Here is a 19,870-nt window from a genome sequence, read left to right as displayed (position 1 = left end):
AAAGTCTGACTTCATGATTTTCTAAATGTGACATATCTAGTTACCTTTGTTCTGGTTATTAGTAATATGTCCTGTGCCTACTTCTCCTCGTTTAGAATATGGTACTACTTCATAGAACTATCACAAAGTCAGCCAGCTGACGCTTTTTCCTTACCTATGTGAATGAAAAGCTGCCAGATAAGACACAGAAGCCAAGGTCTAACTGAGTGACTGTGAAAAGTCAGACTTGGCAAGGGAAATGGAAGGCCAGCTCCAGAGGAAAATTTGAGTGCAGAGAAGCAAGTTCAGGACATCAACAGGGTCTTGTGGGCACCCTGGAGATTAACAAAAAGGCGGATCCAAAGTATCCTGGAAGCTAGGTATACTCCAATGGAGACGACATCAGTTTTGGGGTTCTTAGACAAATACGAATGTGAGAAGCTGTGATTAGAACCATGGTTCTAATGCTGGACAGTTCCCACACCGTGGCAAGAACCAGGATGACTGTTTACAAAGCAGTGTACTGAACAGCAGCTGTTCTGCACATCTGGAGCATTTGACTCAGTGTCCATGGGCCACAGACATTTGACTATAGCAATGGGTAGTACCCATTCCATAGTTTGTTTCCTTTTAGATTAAGTGGGTTCCCTTGTTCTACGAGAAACCAGAGATAACAATAGATGTTCTTTTTGTCAGGAACTACATGGACAAAGGTTGATGACTTCCCTCACCCCCTTTTTTTTTCTTAAGAGAGCATACGGAGGACAGCAGCTAGATAAGGGTTTCCTGTGAATGTTAAAATGGCTGTTAGAATATCTTGCTCTGTATAAAGTGTCTACCTTTTCCTGACATTAACAGCCGAGAGAAAGGCTTTCCAGTAGTCCTCTTGCAGAGACTTCATGCAGAGTTGGGGGTGGGAGAGGAGCTTTGAGAACAAAGGGAGTCATGTAACCTTATGCCCCACGCCCCCATCTCAGTGAGCTCAGTGGCTTGATACCAAAGCAGAAGTCAGTCCACCATATCAAAGCAAGGAGGATGGATTAGATGGGAACAAAGTTTAAGTTATTCAAGTAACCAAAGAGTAAGAATCAGCACAACTAGATTTAAGGAAGAAACTAGACACACTGTATAGATTGTGGTTAGAATAAAACATAAAACTTTATGAAGCAACCAGGAACATCTGAATACTTGGTATTAGATGGTATCTGCTAGATATGGAAATAATGTATTTTTCTTTGAGATGTAAAAGAATAACTTTTCCTAATATTTTTTGGCCCAATTAAGTAAGGCCACTGCTTTCATTCAACTTCTGGCCCAGAAGCACTACCCAAACATCAACATGGCCAAACCCCAAAAGGGATGGCTTAGTGTGATTATGCAAATGGTTTTGTCCCTGTGGGTCAATATGGTGACGGTTATATATACTTAGAATCTTAGCCTTTGAGAAATATATTCAGAGAGATGAATGACAAGTTTTCTGGGATGGATGTGAAAACAATACAGGGAAGGACATGGGTGAGGAGGTAGGTGGGAGATCCCATGAAAACATATCATTCATCCTTTTAAGTGCTAAAGACTATATAGAAAGATAAGGGAATTCTTCACCCCAAATATAAATTTTGTAAAATTGTGAAAGATTTACTAAACACTACTTTGTATATATAAATTCATGGCTATCTTTGTTTTCTTTTCTTTTCTTTTCTTTTTTTTTTTTTAAAGATTTATTATGTATACAGTGTTCTGCCTGCATGTGTGTCTGCAGGCCAGAAGAGGGTACCAGATCTCATTACAGATGGTTGTGAGCCACCAGGTGGTTGCTGGGAATAAACTCAGGACCTCTGGAAAAGCAGCCAGTGCGCTTAACCTCTGAGCCATCTCTCCAGCCCCTCATGGTTCTATTTGTTAAGAACAAATTCACATGACTGTAAATACAGCTTTGTTCAATTTACAGTCTAGAAAACATGGTCTGTTATTTGTGTCTCTGGTACTGCAGACTGAACTCGGCCTTCTACATGCTAGGCAAGTGTTCTACTATGGAGCTACACCCCAACCCTCTGGACTGAGTTTATATCAGGCTTCTCCACCTTAGCATTATTAATATTTGGGCTAGAAAATTCACTGAGGAGCTGCCCTGGGCACTTTAGTATGTTGAACAGTAAGTAGCCTTGGCCTCCACCTGGATGCCAGTAGCATCCTTCAAGTTGCAGTGACAAAAATGACTTTAGACATTACCAAGTGTCCTCTGAGGACAAATGATTGCAGATGGGTACAAATGATTGCACCTCTGACTAACAGCAACCCTAGATATTTCAAGATAGGGGTTTTCATAGGCTCTGTGGCTCCTTTAGAGAAGGTTGTAGAATTTTGTGAATGCTTCTCTGTCAGATGACTTGTTGAAATGATGACAGGAGGCACACATGCTGCAATGAAGTGCAGAACTGAGTCTTGTGTGACTTAACCTGTGTGAAATGTGAACTGGGATTCTGACTCGAACTCACATACAAAGAAGCATTACGTTGTGTGTATTTCAAATTTAGGCAGAGTTCCCCACAAATGCAATAGTATTTGTCTGTTCAAAACTTTCATTAAGAGTTCATCACTACTCTGAAAAATCATTTTGGGCATAGTAATGTCCCTTATGGTATTTTTGTAGACAACAGCATGCCTTGCACCAGTCTGAAAGTTACAGGACACTGACCTGGTAAAAATGGGCCCACATAAGGACATGGCAAGATACCATACTGACTCAGTACATATCATTCTATTATAAATTAGCTGCCATCTTTTACAAAAAGGGGTCACATGTTATTTCCGCATTATGCCTGAGCAGAGGTTTTATTACTGGTAAACTCATTTTAGGATAATGGAGAAAACATCTTAAGATGTCTGTTGTTGCTGGATATAGTGGCACCTTGCCATGTTCCTAGAATTAGAGAGGTGAAGGCAGAAGGATCAGAAATTCAAGGTCATTCTTGGATACATGGTGAGTTCAAGGCCAGCCTGGCCACATGAGACCTTGTTTCAGAAAAACAAAGAAAAAGTCTGTTGTTAAACAGGGACCGAGTTTGATACATTTGAGAACCACCAACCTCAAGTGTTTGGGAGGCACTACTTCCTTATGAAGACAGAGGTCACCACTGATATTATGCCATCTTCTCTTGCCACCAATACAATGTGTGGACTTATGTTTGTACCTAGTAACTCAACAGTTATTGAAGAGTTTCCTATGTAGATTCTCTGATGTCAAACAGCATAGAACTGCCCAGTGAAGGTTCTTCTACCCCAATAACATGCACAGGGTTTTTCTCCTGCATAATTTCATGAAGGTCAAACAAGGCCAGTGCCCTGCTTGCTTGTCCTGCCTTTGCTTGGGCCACAGGGATCTCTCTTGAATTTGAGTGTGGATTCCGAACGAGCTTTGAGCCCCGCCCACAGGGCTGTTCTCGTCTTCGGCTACGGCCATGTGGTGCTTCCTCTCTATTGTGGGTTATCTGATGTCGGATGAGGTGAGAACTCTGAATGAAACATTTTCCACACTGATTACATTTAAAGGGCCTATCGCTGCGTTGAGTCCTTTCTTCTTGACTCAAAGGCGGGTCACAGTTGAGGGTTTCTGTCCACTCGTGCTTTGTTAAAGCTGGTGTCTGCTCAAAGATCAGCCTCTGCCGGCACTCATAGGGTTTCTCACCAGCATGCTTCCGCTGATGCTGGGCCAGGGAGGAACTGTGCCTGAAGCCCTTTCCACAGTGATTACACTCATACGGCCTCTCCTCAGTGTGAGTCCGCAGGTGCAGGAAGAGGCACGTGGTCCGAGAGAAGGATTTCCCACACACACTGCAGGTGTATGGCTTCTCCCCAGTGTGTGTTCTTTTGTGGCGCCCTAGGGATGAATTCTGATTGAAGGCCCTCCCACAGTCCTGACACCTATAAGGTTTCTCCCCAGTGTGAATTCTCCTATGGACTGTCAGGTGTGTACTGTGGCAAAAAGACTTCCCGCATTCATCACACTTATAGGGCTTGTCTCCAGTGTGGATTCGCTCATGTTGAACAAGGGAGGAGTTTTGGCTGAAGGCTTTCCCACATTCTTTGCACATGTAAGGTCTCTCTCCTGTATGAATTCTCTTGTGCACTGTGAGGTGTGCATTATGGTTAAATGACTTCCCACAATCAGTGCACTTATAGGGTTTATCTTGCACCTGACTTTTTGTGAGTTCTGTAATGGGCATAATCTGATCAAAGGCTTTCTGACAGCCACTGTCATCCACGTGCTGTGTTGCTGGGGCGTCTTTATGTTGACTAACTAAGTTTGGGTTATGTTCTGAGTTTTTAACTTGTGAGCCATCAGTAGAGCCATGTTCTCTTCTAGAAAGATCTGATAATAGATCTGTGTTTAGGCTAAGAACACAGGTTCCCCCAAGTCCAAGACTTTCATAGCTTTGACTTTGAATTGGTATTTCTTTGGGGCCTTCTAATTGCCCTATGTTACTCTGGTCCTTCTTGAGTGCCCGATTCTGGCAATCATTTTTCTGATCTATCTCTGTTATGGAATGACAAGAAATAGCCCCTTTGGACCCATCCCTTTCTGTAATGGGGAATGAGTCCTTCTCAGTGAGGCCCTGCTCCTTGAGTGATGTGTGGTTCTCAGGGCCCAGAATCCAGCCTGAAAGAAAAACAAAGAGCTCTGAGTAGTTAGGGGAAAAACAAGGAGAGGGGCAGGTTCCTAATACCCTGGAACTTTGCCACTAATTTAGGACCTTAACAACCTGCCCTGGTAAGTCCTGATTCTCCTCTTGACACTATCCCTGCCCTCAACCATAGCTTCACTCCCGGGCCAGGCACTGGAAATGAGTTTAAAATGTATCAGTTTCTTGCAGGATTCTGTTACAACTCTATCACCCAGTGACCAAAAGTAACACTGCTTTCCATCTTACAAGGCCTAAAATCCACATGTCAGCGGTGCTGGTTTTTCCTAGAAGCTCCACAGAAGAACCTGGGGAGTCAGTAGTGTAGCATCTTCCAATCTCTCTCAATGACCTCTGCTTTTGTCGCCATATTTCCTTTTCTTGCTGTGACCTTCATGCTTCTTACAATTACTCTTTTGATTATACTGGGCCCACCTGATGGACAGCTGGTTTTAGGGATTAGGAATTAGACTTCATTGAGGAACATGTTTCACTTTGTTGCTCCATCTTAACATTAAAAATTATATGAGTGTATGTGTGTGCAACATGTACATACAGAGCCCAGTGAAGTCAGAGAGGGTATTGGATCCCTGGAACTGGAGTTATAGGTTGCTGTGAGGCAACTTGTGGGTGCCCAGGTCCTCTGCAAGAGCAGGAAGGGCTCTTAACTGCTGAGCCACCTTTCCAGCCCCACTCTTGAGGCCTCATATCTGCTTAAAACACACATGAATGTGTTCATTCATTCAATTTCCAACTTAACTAGTGTCCAGTCAGTGCCTGGGACTGATAGGTGCTAAATATTTAAAAATATCTGTCTCAGTGATATTGGAGGGATTCAAAGGGAAACCAAGAGCCTGGCCACAGAAAACTAGAGAAGCTGAGGCTGGCTGAGCACTAAGCCCTGTACTGCCTTTGCACAGCACACAGAGGGGCTTTAGTAAAACGCAAGTGATTGCACACAAAATTTCATATTTTAAGGCAATATGCTCAATATGTTATACAGCTTATGGAAATATTCTTATATAAAACAGCACCATGTACATTAGATATGTCAAGAAAATAAGAAACAGAAAAACAAGCAACAGCAACAACATAACAACTTATATACATTTATGTCCACAGCAGCACTACTCTTAATAGCTCCAAAGTGGAAACAACTCAAATGACCATCAATTGATGAATGAAACATGAGTATAGGGAATACAGCTCAGTGGTACTCTACTTGTCTAGCATTTATGAGGTCCTAGGTTCAATTCCCAGAATTACAACAAACAAACCAACAAATAATGATCTATTAAGTGGAATATTTAGTCATAAAAAGGAATGAAGTATGAATACACACAACATGTAGGAACTTTGAAAACATAATGCTGAGACACAAATGTCACTAAGAGTCCACTGATTAAGAAAAGTTCCATTGGCAGTCCAAATGAATGGTTGCCAAGATCTAGGGAAGATAGGTGGTGACTGCAAGTAGACTAGCAGCTATTGTGGTGAGAGCTAAGGTCTGATTGTTTGTGTTCTAAAATTTGTAGGCTTAAGTCCTAATCCCTGCTTTGATGGTATTTAGAAATGGGGCTTTGGGAAGTGTTAGGTCTTGGAGACAGAGCCCTCATGATAGATTAGTGTCCTTCTAAAAAGGGACACTGGAGTTGCCCCTGCTCCCTTCTTCTGAGGAAAAGGCAGCTATCTACACATGAGAAAGGGGCCTCCACCAGGAACCACATCAGCTTAAAGCCTCCAGAACTCTAAGAAACGAATGCCTGTTGTTTAAACCACCCAGACAGTGATGAAGTCGATACTGGTGATGTACAATCTGTGAATATACTCCAATACCACTGGATTACACAATAGGTGTTTGGGTTTTTTTTTTTTTTTTTTTTTTTTTCTTTTGTTTTCTGTAACTGAAGTATTCCTGTGTCCCACCTGGCCCATGGTCAGGACAAATCTCTCTCACTTGGACCCAAGTAAACACACAGAGGCTTATATTATTTAAAACTGCTCAGCCATTAGCTTAGGCCTATCATTGACTAGCTCTTAGATTTAAACTCTGCCCATTTCTGTTAATCTATATGTTGCCACGTGTTCTGTGGCTTTACCTTTTTGCCATTACATGCTGCTCCCTGGATAGTAGGCTGGCATTTCCTGACTCAGCCTTCCTCTTCCCAGGATTTTCCTTGTCTGCTTATCCGGCCTATACTTCCTGTCTGGCTACTGGCCAATCAGCATTTTATTAAACCAGTGTACAAAAGCATTATCCCACAGCAGTTTTCTGTTTGTTTTGCTGAGCTGTGTATCACATCTAGGGCTTCATGTATACAACTGAACTTCTATCTCTATCTCTAATTTTAAATGGGAAAGTTTTATGGTATATGAATCTCAATGAAGTTGTTTCCAAAACCCCAGGTAGATCTGCCCTTTTCTCCACCCTGGGTACCCCTCTGCTCACCATGCCAATCATTTCTGATGATAGATTGTGCTCTCCTCTCCTGACCCCACCATTCTCAATGACTTCACCTCTTCTCTCACTGTTCCCTGCTGGCTTCCTTACTATTCCTCCCAATATATCCCATGCTCCTTTGCTCATGCTGCTTTCTCTGCCTGGAGCATGCATCTCCAGACATCTGCCTTCTTCAGTGTCATCTTCTAAAAGAGGCAGTCCTGTGTGTCCTGGGGCATCATCTACTCTATGCTTCTCAGGCATATTTTTGTTTCAACCATCACCTCCTGATACTGTTATTCATTTCTCAGACCCCTAGCATCAAAGGCATTATGAGGGTGAATCCTTAGGAATGTTTGCTGAATGGACCCTGAGCTGATACTATTAGATGCAGCTTCAGGGAAAACCCTGGTCTAGACCAATGTTACCAATGGGAAGGGCGTTGAGGAAGACTCAGAGTAGGAAACTTCAGGCCACTACTGAGGGCTGAGCTGCTGTAACCAGGTCAGGCTAGCAGCAGCTGAAAGCATCAATGCTGAATTCACCTGGGGTCCCCACAGTCCAGGCACCCCACACCTCAAACAACTGATCCTGTTGTTTGGGAAGCCATAGTGCCTCCAGTGAGAAACGGTGGTAAGAGGAAGGGTTGAGACTATAGTTGACCAATGAAGTCAAGTAACTATAGGAAGGAAACAGTAAGAAACAAAGCAAGATGCAACAGGCAGAGGGGCTCACCTCACTGGTTACCCAGCCCACCAAATCACATGGCTGCACTGGGAAGGGCTCATGGATGAGCATTCCTTTCCTTTAAAACAAAAGAAAAATTACTCTCTTGTTGAATAAAGTGTGTGGTAAGCTGAATGATGGCCTCTCAAGGATAACCACATCCCAGTCCTTGGACCCTGTAAATGTGTGATGCTACCTGGCAAAGAGCATATTATAGATATAATTAAATTAAGAATTAAAAAAATTAAGATATTTATTTATTAATTTGTCTGTATGTGAATGTATGTCACATTTGTGCAGGGGTCCAAGGTCAGAAGAAAGCAACAGATCCCCTGGAGCTAGAGTTACAGGTAGCTGGTGAGCTACCTGACATGGATGCAAATTCAGGTTTTTTTTTTGCAAGAGTAGAAAGTGCTCTTAACTTGTAGGCCATCTCTTTAGGCCCAAATTAAGACTCTTAAAAGTGTGCAATTATCTTTGGATTCTAAATATCACCAAGAGGCTCCATGTAGGAAAGGCAGGTGAGGCAGAGTCAGAGATGAACGTGTGATGATGGGAACAGAGCTGAGTGGTATGCTCTGAAGAGGGCCCTGTGGGCCACAGTATCTGGGCAGCCTCTAGACCCTAGGAGAGACAAGGAAACAGAACCTCCCTGCAACTGCCAGGGGCAGGCTTGATGAATAAATTTGGTCTCCAACTTCCACAGATATGAGAAAATAAATGAATGAATTTGTGGGCTTTTTCTTTTTTTGATACAGAAATGTTTTACAAATGCAGGGGCTTTCCTGTGGAGTTCTTGTGATTACAGGAATTCACCATCATAATCAGCCACATTTTTTCCCATCCACTTTGTCACAGTACTTTGCTACAGTAACTGTAGAACACCTATACAAAGTATTAATGCAAAGTATGTTTCCATTTTAACAGGAAGCCCTTAGCTTCTAGGACATCTATAATGGTCTAAATATTAAGTTCTTAAAACTCTGTAGGGGTTGGGGATTTAGCTCAGTGGTAGAGCGCTTGCCTAGCAAGCGCAAGGCCCTGGGTTCGATCCTCAGCTTCACAAAAAATAAAAACAAAAACAAAAACAAAAAAACCTCTGTAACAATTTTGATGCCACACCTGCTGTGTGAGCCTAACAGTCAAGGCTCAGTTACTTTAAAACCTAGATTCAGTGGTAGCATAAGCCGGTTAGTGAAAAGCACTTGTCCAGATGAGGCAGATTTGCTCCTGGAAATATGACGGAAGCAACATTGTCAACACCAATAAAAGAAGTGGGTCTGCCACAGACTTGCCAACCTGAGAGTGAGGATCCCACCTCGCCACAGAGGTGAATGTCTCTCTCTGTAGCCTGGGATGACACCAGAAGCATTTGAATGGGTGTATCTGCAGACTGCTGCCATTCCATACCCATTCCAGCTGTCAGCATACCAATGCATCAGCTCCATCTAATTATGTAACTTAGACCTTTCCTTCCCATTCTCCCCAGTAAACAGGTCAGGAAAAGAGCAAGTCCTGACCAAAGAGTTTGGGACAAGGGGACAGACACCTGGTGCTGTTGTTCCCACCACTTCCCTTCCTTCCCACCCGGAGCATGGATGCGATGGCTGGAGCTGCTGTAGTCACACTGTGACCCTAAGCAACACAGAACCATCAGCCCTAGCATAGCTCTAAGATGCCAAGTCAGCACCAGAACCAGCTAAGTCAGGGGTCCTGCTTTTTAAAAATATTACTTTCCTTTTCTTCTGAACTTGTCTTAACATGGCTTTAAGTTTTTTGTTTTGGTTTTGAGGTATGATCTTAATATATATATATATATATATATATATATATATATATATATATATATATATATATATATATGTCCCTAACTTGCCTGGATCTCATTATGTAGACCAGGCTGGCTTTGAACTCACAGAGATCCACTTGATTCTGCCTCCAGAGTGCTGGGATGAAAGGCGTGCATCACCACATCAGGCCAATTTTTGTTTTGTTTTGTTTTGTTTTGTTTGTTTGTTTGTTTTTGCCGGAGCTGAGGACCAAACCCAGGGCCTTGCTAGGCAAGTGCTCTACCACTGAGCTAAATCCCTAACCCCAGGCCAAGTTTTTAATACCTAAATAGAATCCTTTCTGATAACAGACTAGCAGAAGGCTATGAGGAACAGGTTTACAGAATCTGATCTGCAAGAACTGAACGGAACACTGGGACGAAAGCCAGGAAGAGGATGCTGTGAAGGCTGATGAGAAAGGAAGTGACCTAGCAAGGAAGATGGAGGAAGAATAGCTTTTGTGAGCACAGGAGGATGAAGCCATGGGGCACCCTGGGCAAGCTGACAGGCCGGCCTTAGGGAGTATTAGGGAACTTAGATTTGGGGTAGGCTCCCACCACCCTAATTGGTAAGAAAAGTTCACTGCTCTACTGTTGTGGCTTATTTCAAGCACCAGAATCATGCTGCTGGGGGAACTGAGCACATTCTGTCTGACTCCACAGACTGAAGAACTAGAAGCTCATGCCTGGTTCTGCCCAGTGGTTCTGAACCTGTGGGTCACAAACCCTTGGTGGGGGGGTTGCCTGAGGCCATTGGAAATATCAGCTATTTACACTAGGATTGATAACTAGCCAATTACAGTTATGAAGTAACAAAGGAAATAATTTCATGGTTGGGGGTCACCACAACATGAGGTGTTAAAGGGTGACAGCACTCGGAAGGCTGAGAACCACTGTTCTAGACTTTGCCCCCTGAAGCCTTTCCCTTCCTTCACAAGTGTTGCTCTCTATCTTTGGCCATGATCAGTCAGAGCTGTGAGTATGACAATGCACACTCCTGTGAACCTCCTAAGAAAGGGATGGTTCTGAGGGCCCTGAAACATCACTCTTTCCAGAAGTGCACCTCCAGCAACCCCCCTGGAATTTCCCCAGTTGGGGGCATCCACTTGGTGGGGTGCTTACCTGGATGGCAGGCTCGGGTGCCTCCCCTCTCTGCCACCCAGAGCTCAGCACCTTGCTCCAGCTGGGAGATAACTGCCGGTTTGGGAAGATCAGGACCTGGAAATAGGAAAAGACCCAGGAGGTTGAAGGCTGCCCTAGGAGAAACAAAGCCAGGCTGCACCTCATGCTCTTGACCATCAGGACATGTGGGCACCTTCCGATCACTTCAGGGTTTTGCTCCGTGGCAGAAAGGGCAGCCTCTTCCCAACAAGCATATCTATCCATCAGCACCCAAGGATGAGTTAGAGCCCCATACCAGAGGACCACATGCATAGCTCAGTCTGAGAAGCGGGCCTTACCCACAGAGAGAAGGTGCCCAAAGGTCTCCAGCATCACATCACGATACAGAGTCCTCTGGGTAGGGTCCAGCTGCCCCCACTCCTCTTGGGTAAAGTCCACAGCCACATCTCGGAAAGTCACTGGCTCCTGAAACATCACACATATTCTCGATTAGTCAGTCCATCTGCCTCTGTGGAACAGGAAGGATGGGAGAAAACAGTCAGGCAGGGGTCCTGAGAAAATGTAAACCCTGCATGATGCTCCTCAAGCCTCACTGGGAGCCTATGGGTCCCTATAGGTAGGTAGGTTACCATGACAACATGAGAACTTTCAGCAGGATCAACAAAGACAGTCACAGCTGACCAGACAGACCTGGCTATACCACTGACATACAGGTTTATGACCTAAAGAAATGGTAACTAAGGTTTCTTTGTTTTGTTTTTTGAGTATGTTTATGAGTATTTGAGTGTGTGTGTGTGTGTGTGTGTGTGTGTGTGTGTGTGTGTGTGTGGAGGCCAGAGGATAGCCTCAGGTGATCAGATCTTTGTCCTCCACACATTGTTTTTTTTTTTTTGTTTGTTTTTGTTTTTTTGAGCTGGGGATCGAACCCAGGGTCTTGCGCTTGCTAGGCGAGCGCTCTACCACTGAGCTAAATCCCCCACCCCAGCTCCACACATTCTTTACTGATGACTACTAGGTCCTGTCAGCTTTGTCTGTTATCTATCATTAGGTCCCATCTCCACCCCACTTTTTTTTTTTTCTCTGTGTAGCCCTGGCTGTCCTGGAACTCATTCTGTAGACCAGGCTATCCTTGAATTCAGAGATCCACCTGCCTCTGCCTCCCCAGTGCTGGGATTAAAGGCGTGCACCACCACCTCCAGCCTCCACCCCACTTTTTTTTAACCCAATATTTTAGCTCAGCTCTTAGTATCCTATCCTATGTCCAAGTGGTTCTTTCCAGCCCTCTACCAGTTCTTCTCAATACCTTTCCTCCCTTCCCCATTTTCATGTGTGTGACACACGTGTGTGTGTGTGTGTGTGTGTGTGTGTGTGTGTGTGTGTGTATGTATGGGGGCCCAGTGTTGATATCCAGAATCGTCATCATTTGTTCTACCACCGTATTCACTGAGCAGGTCTCTCAATCAAATCCAGAGCTTACTGATATTGTGAGTCTCAACAGCCAGCTTACTCTGGGGATCCCGTCAGTCTTCCGAGCCACCATGCCCACCCAGCATTTATATGGTTTCTGAGGATCTGACCTACAGTCCTCACACTTGTGCAGCAAGCACTTTGACCACTGAGCAATCTCCCCAGGCCCTCTTAACACTTAAACCATCTTTTTTCCTCCTGAGACAGGATTTTAAGTATCTCAGGTTTGCCTCAGACAGATATATAGCCAAAGGCGACCCTGAATTTCTGATTATCCCACATCACCACACCCAATCGTGTGTCCACCGCCCCCCCCCCCCCCATAGGGTTTCTCTGTGTAGCTTTGTGCCTTTCCTGGATCTCACGCTGTAGACCAGGCTGGCCTCGAACTCACAAAGATCCGCCTGCCTCTGCCTCTCAGTGCTGGGATTAAAGGTGTGTGCCACCACCGCCCGGCTTTGTTTTGTTTTTTAAAGTGGTGCCAGGACTTCACACATGCTAGGCAAAAACTTCCCACTGAGCTACATCCCCAGCCCTGAACACTTGAATGAATCCTTGTCACCTTTCAATAAAGGATGACTACTCCCCCAAGGATATCCAGGTCTTTGCTCCTGGAACTTATGAATATTATAACAGTAACATGCACTTTGCAGATGTGATAAAGAAGACAAAATATGTAGATGTTATCCATGTGGGCCCTAAATGCAATCACATATTTAGGAGATAGGCATGAGATTCGAGAAGTCAGAAGGCAATGTGATCACTTAAGCAATGCTACATTGCTGCTTTGAAGCTGGACAAAAGGCAAGGAGTGCCAGGGCTATAGCTCTTATAACTGGAAAAGTTAATAAACACCCTCCCCTAGAAACTTGGTAGAAGTGTGGCTCTGCTCAGGGGTGCTCATTTCTAGAATGTGTCTTCTAGCCTTGAATTTATCATCTTCTTGCCTCAGCCTCTCATGTGGTGCTGGGATTATAAACATGTGTCACCATGCTTGGCTTAGAATGTACACTGCCTTTAGCCACAAAGTTTGTAGTGCCTTATTATAACAGCCACAAGAAACTAATGTACTGGACATCAAAGGTCTCCACTTTTGGTCCTTGCTCCTGTGGTGACTAGCCTCTAAAATGGCCACTCACTTATATCCCGACTTGCAGGTAGCCGTGTTGACCTGTCTAACTGATGGGATACTGTGGAAATGACAGTGTAAAGTCTGAGCTGAGGTCATAACAGAGCTTCTACCTTGCCATCTCCTGGATCACTACTCTACAGAAAACCACACACTACACTGTGAGGCCTAAGTGCTTCCACAGTGGGGTCTACAGGAGGAAACACTGAATCCTCCTGCTAACAGCTATGTGAATGAGTCATCTTGAAGGCAGGTCTTCTGGGCCTTGTCAAGTCTCAAGTAATAACTGCTAAGCTGTCATCTTGACTGTAACTTTAAGAGCCCAGGGCAGACCCATGAGCTAAGTCACTCTTGGATTCCTATCTATCAAAAACTGTGAAGTAGTATTTATTTCAGGTCATTACATTTTGTGTGCTATTTGTTACACAGAAACAGATTAAATACACTTCTTCTAATGTCTTTCGTTTTGCTTATTCCCTGACAAACTGCCAGCCTAGTGGCTGTCACCTGAGACTTGACTGGGGCTGGGGAATCCACCTTCACCATGGCTCATTCCTATGGCTGTTGACAGGCCTCAGTTCTCCACAATGGTCACATTTCATAGAAAACTAAAATAACATGAACCTGATAATCTGCGATCTAAGACTTTCAATAAGCCCATTTTGTACACAAAATGTAAAATAATGCAAATCTCCCTCCCCTTAAGCAAACCAATTACCCTCCCCCCCCAATACTTAATTTCAATGTTGCAGAACTTACATATGAATTAGTTTTGGCTTTTGTTAGGCGGGCTATGGAGAACAGTAATAAGCAGCCAGTTAGTCTACAAAGAGCTGGAACTTCGATGACCAAACGCTTGACAAACACTGACAGCCCCACCTACCACAGTTTCCCCACGGCCCCGCAGGGGTGACCCTTGGAGCTACTCTTATTTTGCTAACTTGGTGCCAGTGCCCTCATGAAGTTATGCCTTACTTGCAAAACAGGGGCCTCGTGGTACGGTGACTCCCCTAAAAGTCTGTCGAGTCTACGCTCCAGGACATGTCCTGAGGACCGTATCCGCAATGTGGGTGTAATGCTAGCCAGTCACCTGACATCACTGAGAAACGTCTCTCTGGATGTGTGGGAAGGTGTCGGCCAGAGAGGGGGTGAACCCCCGATCCTGTCCTCTGGGAAATCACCCACTCTTCTCCCACGCACAGCAAGGAGACAGGAGGTTGGAGCATGCGTACTGGAGACGGGGGTGGGGACTGGGTTCGGATCTGGGCTGGGCGGCCGAGCCACTGCGTTCGCTTCCCCTGTGGAAAAAGCGCCGCGGGTCACAGGCCATTCTGTGGGGGAAGCGGGGCTCCGAGTCCACTCGATCATTACGGTTACCTTAAGTTGTGTTGCTTGCGGCCGCGAGGCCATCGCCATTGTTGCCGTTTGGTCCTGCGGGTCCATCTCGGGCGAACAGGTCAGCAACAGACGTCCAAGACGACCCCTAATCTAAAGTGCACGCCGGTCGTAAGGACCACCCGACCAGCCTCCCGCTGGACAATGGCGGCAGTGCCAGGGACGCGGAGACTACAACTCCCAGAAGGCCACGCGCTGAGACGCAGCATCGGACCAATAGGAGCTACCTCCAGCCAGGGTTGACCAATGGGGGAAGTCCTGGCATCTGGTCTAAGGGAGTCGAAACCACCCACCCCTGTTGATTAAGGAGCCTGTCGGAGTACCCGCAGAGCCTAGCTTTTATCCCGTTACTTTTGGGTGCGAGCATCACTCGGGCCCGGTTACCCTGAAAATAGTTCTCTCACCCTGATGGCTGAGTTTAGGGCACATATGCATCTGAGCAGCGAGGGGAACGCTCGGCGGCAAGGCCTTGCTGTTAGAATTGGTCAATCCGACCTGCTGCTGGAATTAAATGCACAAGAGACCCGGGGATTTCTTCTGTGTGCTTTTTCTTTTTTTACTCTGTGTACTCCGGTTACACTGACATTTACGTGAAACAAAATTACGTGAATATTTAAGAGCTTTCTTAATATAACAGACTTTGAAGGACTAATGACTGGAAAAGGGAAAACGAGTCTTCCCAGATTTCGTTTCTTCAGGTAAGATGAATATCAACCATTTAAAGGTGTAATTGTTACAGCACAGATGGAAGATACCCTGGTAGTCGGGAGGAATACCAGAGAGTCAGATTTATTGGGAAGGAAAAACCCCAGAAGGGTGGATGCCTCTGCTCAGCGAGATAACTGAGGGATAACTGAGCAGAAGGCAGAGTTTATATAGAGTTTCTTGGGGGCGGAACTTTCAGAGTGGAGCTTTCTAGGGTGGGGATCGGTGGGATTTCAAGTCCAGAGCTTGGGCTTTTACTCTGTAGGGCGGGGGCTGGGTCCAGCCGTTAGGGTAGTTAGAATGTTCTCTGCGTGGAACCTGACAGTTTGAAGTCCTCAGGGGCGTGGCCAGGCCATTCGTGTGCCTCGAGGGATTTACAAAAGGCGCACCTGTGACCCCAGCGTTTAAGAACAAAGCGGGGGTTCATGCATTGCAAAACAGCATGTTGGAGGCTGCACTCCTAGGGGTGGGGGTTTGGGAGGTGAAGGACAAAAGAAAGAAAACATCTCTCTCTCTCTCTCTCTCTCTCTCTCTCTCTCTCTCTCTCTCTCTCACACACACACACACACACACACACACACACACACACACCCTAAGAACTAGGTACAAGTAGAAAAGAAAAGGGCCAGGAGTGGCGGTGCACACCTTTAAGAGGCAGGCAGAACTCTTGTGAGTTTGAGGCTAACCTGGTCTGCATAGTGAGTTCCAGGCAATTAGAACTACATAGAGAGACCTTATCTAAAAACAAAACAAAACAAACAAACAAACAAAAAAACCCAAAAAAACCCAAACAAAAACAAAAACAAAAAAAACCAAAAGAAAAGCAAATGAGTACTTGCTAGTATTTACCAGGCTGATGATGTAGTGGGAAAAGACAGAAAAATAGTCTACACCCTTAAAGAGACAGAGAGCACCAGGTATGGAACAGCAGGCCCTGTCCCCCGCTCCCCCCAGGACTGAATATTGAACTTACATCTTCATGCATGAGAGGCGAGTGATCTATTACGGAGCTACAGTCCCAGGAAACAGCATGTCCTGAATGACAGACAGCCTTTCATTCTCATCCTGACTTCTCTCCCCCTCCCTTCATCCCAGCACTTCACTTTGCTCTCTGCTGGCATCTTCCCCACCAGTCCCCACACAAGTGGGTCTGACAATGGCAGTAGTATTACAGCTGGTGCTCAGGGTCTGGATTTGGTATTTCCTGGTTCTTGGCCTCTTTTCCAAAGAATTGAAAATAAAAGCTCACAGAAACACAAGAAATAAGGTAATTTTATTTGGAGCAAAGTATTACTTTATATATATATTATACATAATATAATATATAATATTATAGATTGTGTAGGATACAATATTCCAGATTGACAGTGGGTCGTGTGACTGAAGATTCTCAGTGTCCAGATTATTGTTCAGGACTTCCTTTTATGGGACTCAAGAGAAGGTAGTGCTGGTTACTAGGGATATAGTTTGGGTGATTCTCTACTTTGATTGATAGATTAGGTCATATACTCATTTTCTCTACCATGCATGTCCCTTTATAATGCATATGATTTTAATCATACACGTGCCCAATTGTGCATAGGCATAAGGTGGTAAATAGGAAGTTCTCCCTAAAAGGTTACAGTTTTGCCTTCTTGTGCATGCATCCAAAACGAGTTCAGGCTGGATTGGCTCTTCCATTGGCACAGCACAATTTGGTGAAAACTTTCCTGGTAATAATCTTGATCAGGCAGCTGGAGCTTGATGGAGCCACTGAAGAGAGTAGAGCTGCCATAGTGCCAGTGAGCACGGTGACTTTTCTAATTGGGGAACAGCCACTCAAGATACTGGCAGCTCCTTTCATGCTGCAGCAGCCATTAAATAACTTCTCAAAAAGGACCTTGCTTTGAATGTGGAAATAAAGGATGTTGGAAAAATGAGTGTAAAAAATGCGGTAATCCTGTCCCTCACTTTTGCTCATGACATAAAAAAGGAAAACTTTGGGCTAAGGAATGTTTATCCAAATTTGACAAGGATAGTAAGCCTTTAAGCTCCTAAGGGGGAGCCCTAGAAGAAGAATCATCCAGCCCTAGAATCAAGGTGGGGTGGGGATTGACAACAAGAAATGAACCAGGCTCAAAATCAGTTTCTAGTCATTCAGGAGGAACAACAGGCTCTAATGCAAATGGGATTAAGTTCACTAGCTTTATGGACAAGACCATTCTCAGATGATGGACATAGGATGAGCTTATACACTGAAGACTAGTCCTTTAGAGCAGTGATTCTCAACCTGTGGGTTGAATATCAGATACCCTGAATGTAAAATATTTACATTATAATGCATAATAGTAGCAAAATTGCAGTTATGAAGTAGCAATGAAATAATTTTATGGTTGAGGGTCACCATAACATAAAGAGCTGTATTAAAGGTTTGCAGCATTAGGAAGGTTGAGAACCACTGCTATTAGAGTTATTTTAGATACTGGGGCTGATCATTCAGTTATTTGTCAAAAGCAATGGCCCCACACTGGTCAATGTCTAGTGGCCCACCTTTACAAGGTATTGGAGGACAATAGGATTCTTTTAAAAGTACCAATGTCTTAATTTGGACTGATAAAGATTCTTCCGGCACTGTGCAGCCTTACATTGTCTCAGGACTTTTATAAAATTTGTGAGGAAGAGATAGATATATTACAACAAATGCAAGCAGTAATTACCATTGCTACTAATAAATCATCTGATAATTATAATACAAGAAAGTATAGCTCCTCTAACTGGGGTCATTGATCAAGCACCATTCATACAGCCTTTATAACTACAGTGGATCTCTGATGACCTAGTATGGATTGATCAATGTCCCCTTCATGACAAAAATTTAAAACAGGCCCAACTTCAAGTAAAGGAATAGTTGCAACTAGGACATATAGAACTTTCAGTTAGTCCTTGGACTCAACTATTTTTGTAATTCATAAAAGGGCAAAGTATAATTTCTTTCTTTGGTTTTTCGAGACAGGGTTTCTCTGTGTAGCTTTGCGCCTTTCCTGGAACTTGCTTTGGAGACCAGACTGGCCTCGAACTCACAGAGATCCGCCTGGCTCTGCCTCCCGAGTGTTGGGATTAAAGGCATGTGCCACCACTGCCCGGCTAATTTCTATTTTTGGGACAGGGTTTCTCCATGTAGCCCTGGATGTCTTGGAACTCACTCTGTAGACCAAGCTTGGTCTCAAATGCAGAGAGCCTGCCTCTGCCTCCCATGCACCACCATTGTATGGTTCAAAGAATAAATTTTGACTGTCACATGATCTCAGTAGCATAAATATGACTATGAAAATAGTGGTAACAATGGTGGCCCTGCAGCCAGGGTCTACTATGATTCATTCCTCAAGAACATTACATTATTATGATTGACTTAAAAGACTGCTTTTTCTCTATTCCTTTACATCCTGATGATAAGGAACATTTTGCATTCTCTGTTCCTATTTTAAACAATCAACAGCCAATATCAGTGGAAAGTTTTACCATAAGGGATGAAAATTAGCCCCACTATATGTTAATATTATGTACACAAATCACTTAAGCCAGTGCTGATTCAATTTCTGGAAGTATTGGCCTTTATATGGAGGACATTCTCCTCTCCCACTCACCTAATCAGTACTTAAATAAGTGCTTGATTTTCATAGTAAATAGAGCAAAATTTAAACATAGCTCTAGATAAAATTAAAAAACAATCACTTTATAATTAATTAATGTACATTCAAACAACAACAAATTTGCTATCATCCTCTCAGCTTAAAACTTCCCAGTGTACTTTCAGCTACTTAGAAAAAACTTTGGGCCATGTTAATTGGGTACATTTTTATCTGCCTAATACTACTAAAGACTTGATTCTGCTCTCTCACTTGCTTTCTGCAGACTTGGTTAAACTCTATAAAAAACATAACACTTGAAGCAGAGCAAGTTATTAGTTTATTAAATAAAGCTTCTGCTAAAATTGTAGCTCATAGAATTAATCCCGTACTTCCTCGTCAATTATTTATCTTTCCTGCTTAACAACTACAGGAATTACATATCAACAAAGTATGGTATTATAGAAATTTATGCATGTCATAATTCTCTGCATTGATCCATAACTTCTTATTTACAAGAAATTACACACTTGATAATGATGTTGGGAAGAGCATGTCTTAAACAAATTACTGGTAAAGAGCCTACAGAAATGGTTGTACCATTAAATAAAATGCAGGTTGGTTATTTGTTCCACATAATTGATGGGTAGCATTAGCATGTTACTTGAGATCTGTAGATAATTATTAACCTAAAGATCTCCTTTCAAATTATCTTGAAGATACCCCTTGAATATTGCCTAAAATTACATCTGAAAATTCTATAGCTATAAAATTTTTCAATGCTTTTAAAGG

General features: G+C 43.8%; 1 protein-coding gene across 2 annotated transcripts; it reads right to left on the bottom strand.

Annotated features, from left to right (window-relative positions):
• Positions 1-1,821: 1,821 nt before the first annotated feature.
• Znf8 (zinc finger protein 8) lies at positions 1,822-14,939 on the bottom strand. 2 transcript variants are annotated; one of them, XM_036209248.1, is made up of 4 exons: positions 14,751-14,939; positions 11,116-11,242; positions 10,778-10,873; positions 1,822-4,639 (listed from the first exon to the last, which is right to left on the bottom strand). In XM_036209248.1, the coding sequence occupies exons 1-4, from the start codon at positions 14,814-14,816 to the stop codon at positions 3,204-3,206; spliced, it is 1,725 nt and encodes a 574-aa protein (XP_036065141.1). In that variant the 5' UTR covers positions 14,817-14,939; the 3' UTR covers positions 1,822-3,203. The 2 variants fall into 2 exon arrangements, with proteins under 2 accessions (XP_036065141.1, XP_036065219.1); XM_036209326.1 differs by having other exon boundaries at positions 2,973-4,639; positions 11,116-11,285; positions 14,751-14,812.
• Positions 14,940-19,870: the final 4,931 nt, after the last annotated feature.

Source organism: Onychomys torridus, chromosome 1 (genome assembly GCF_903995425.1).
Source record: "Onychomys torridus chromosome 1, mOncTor1.1, whole genome shotgun sequence".
NCBI classification, from domain to species: domain Eukaryota; kingdom Metazoa; phylum Chordata; class Mammalia; order Rodentia; family Cricetidae; genus Onychomys; species Onychomys torridus.
Note: the sequence above shows the minus strand (reverse complement) of the source record. Positions and strands in the feature narration are given on the sequence as shown.

Bases quoted from the DNA above. Each gene is read 5' to 3' on its own strand.
- Znf8 (XM_036209248.1), bottom strand. From the start codon at position 14,816: ATGGACCCGCAGGACCAAACGGCAACAATGGCGATGGCCTCGCGGCCG. The intron at 11,243-14,750 runs GTAACCGTAATG...GTGATGTTTCAG, and splicing joins CGCAAGCAACACAACTTAAG to GAGCCAGTGACTTTCCGAGA. The intron at 10,874-11,115 runs GTAAGGCCCGCT...TCCTATTTCCAG, and splicing joins TGGGCACCTTCTCTCTGTGG to GTCCTGATCTTCCCAAACCG.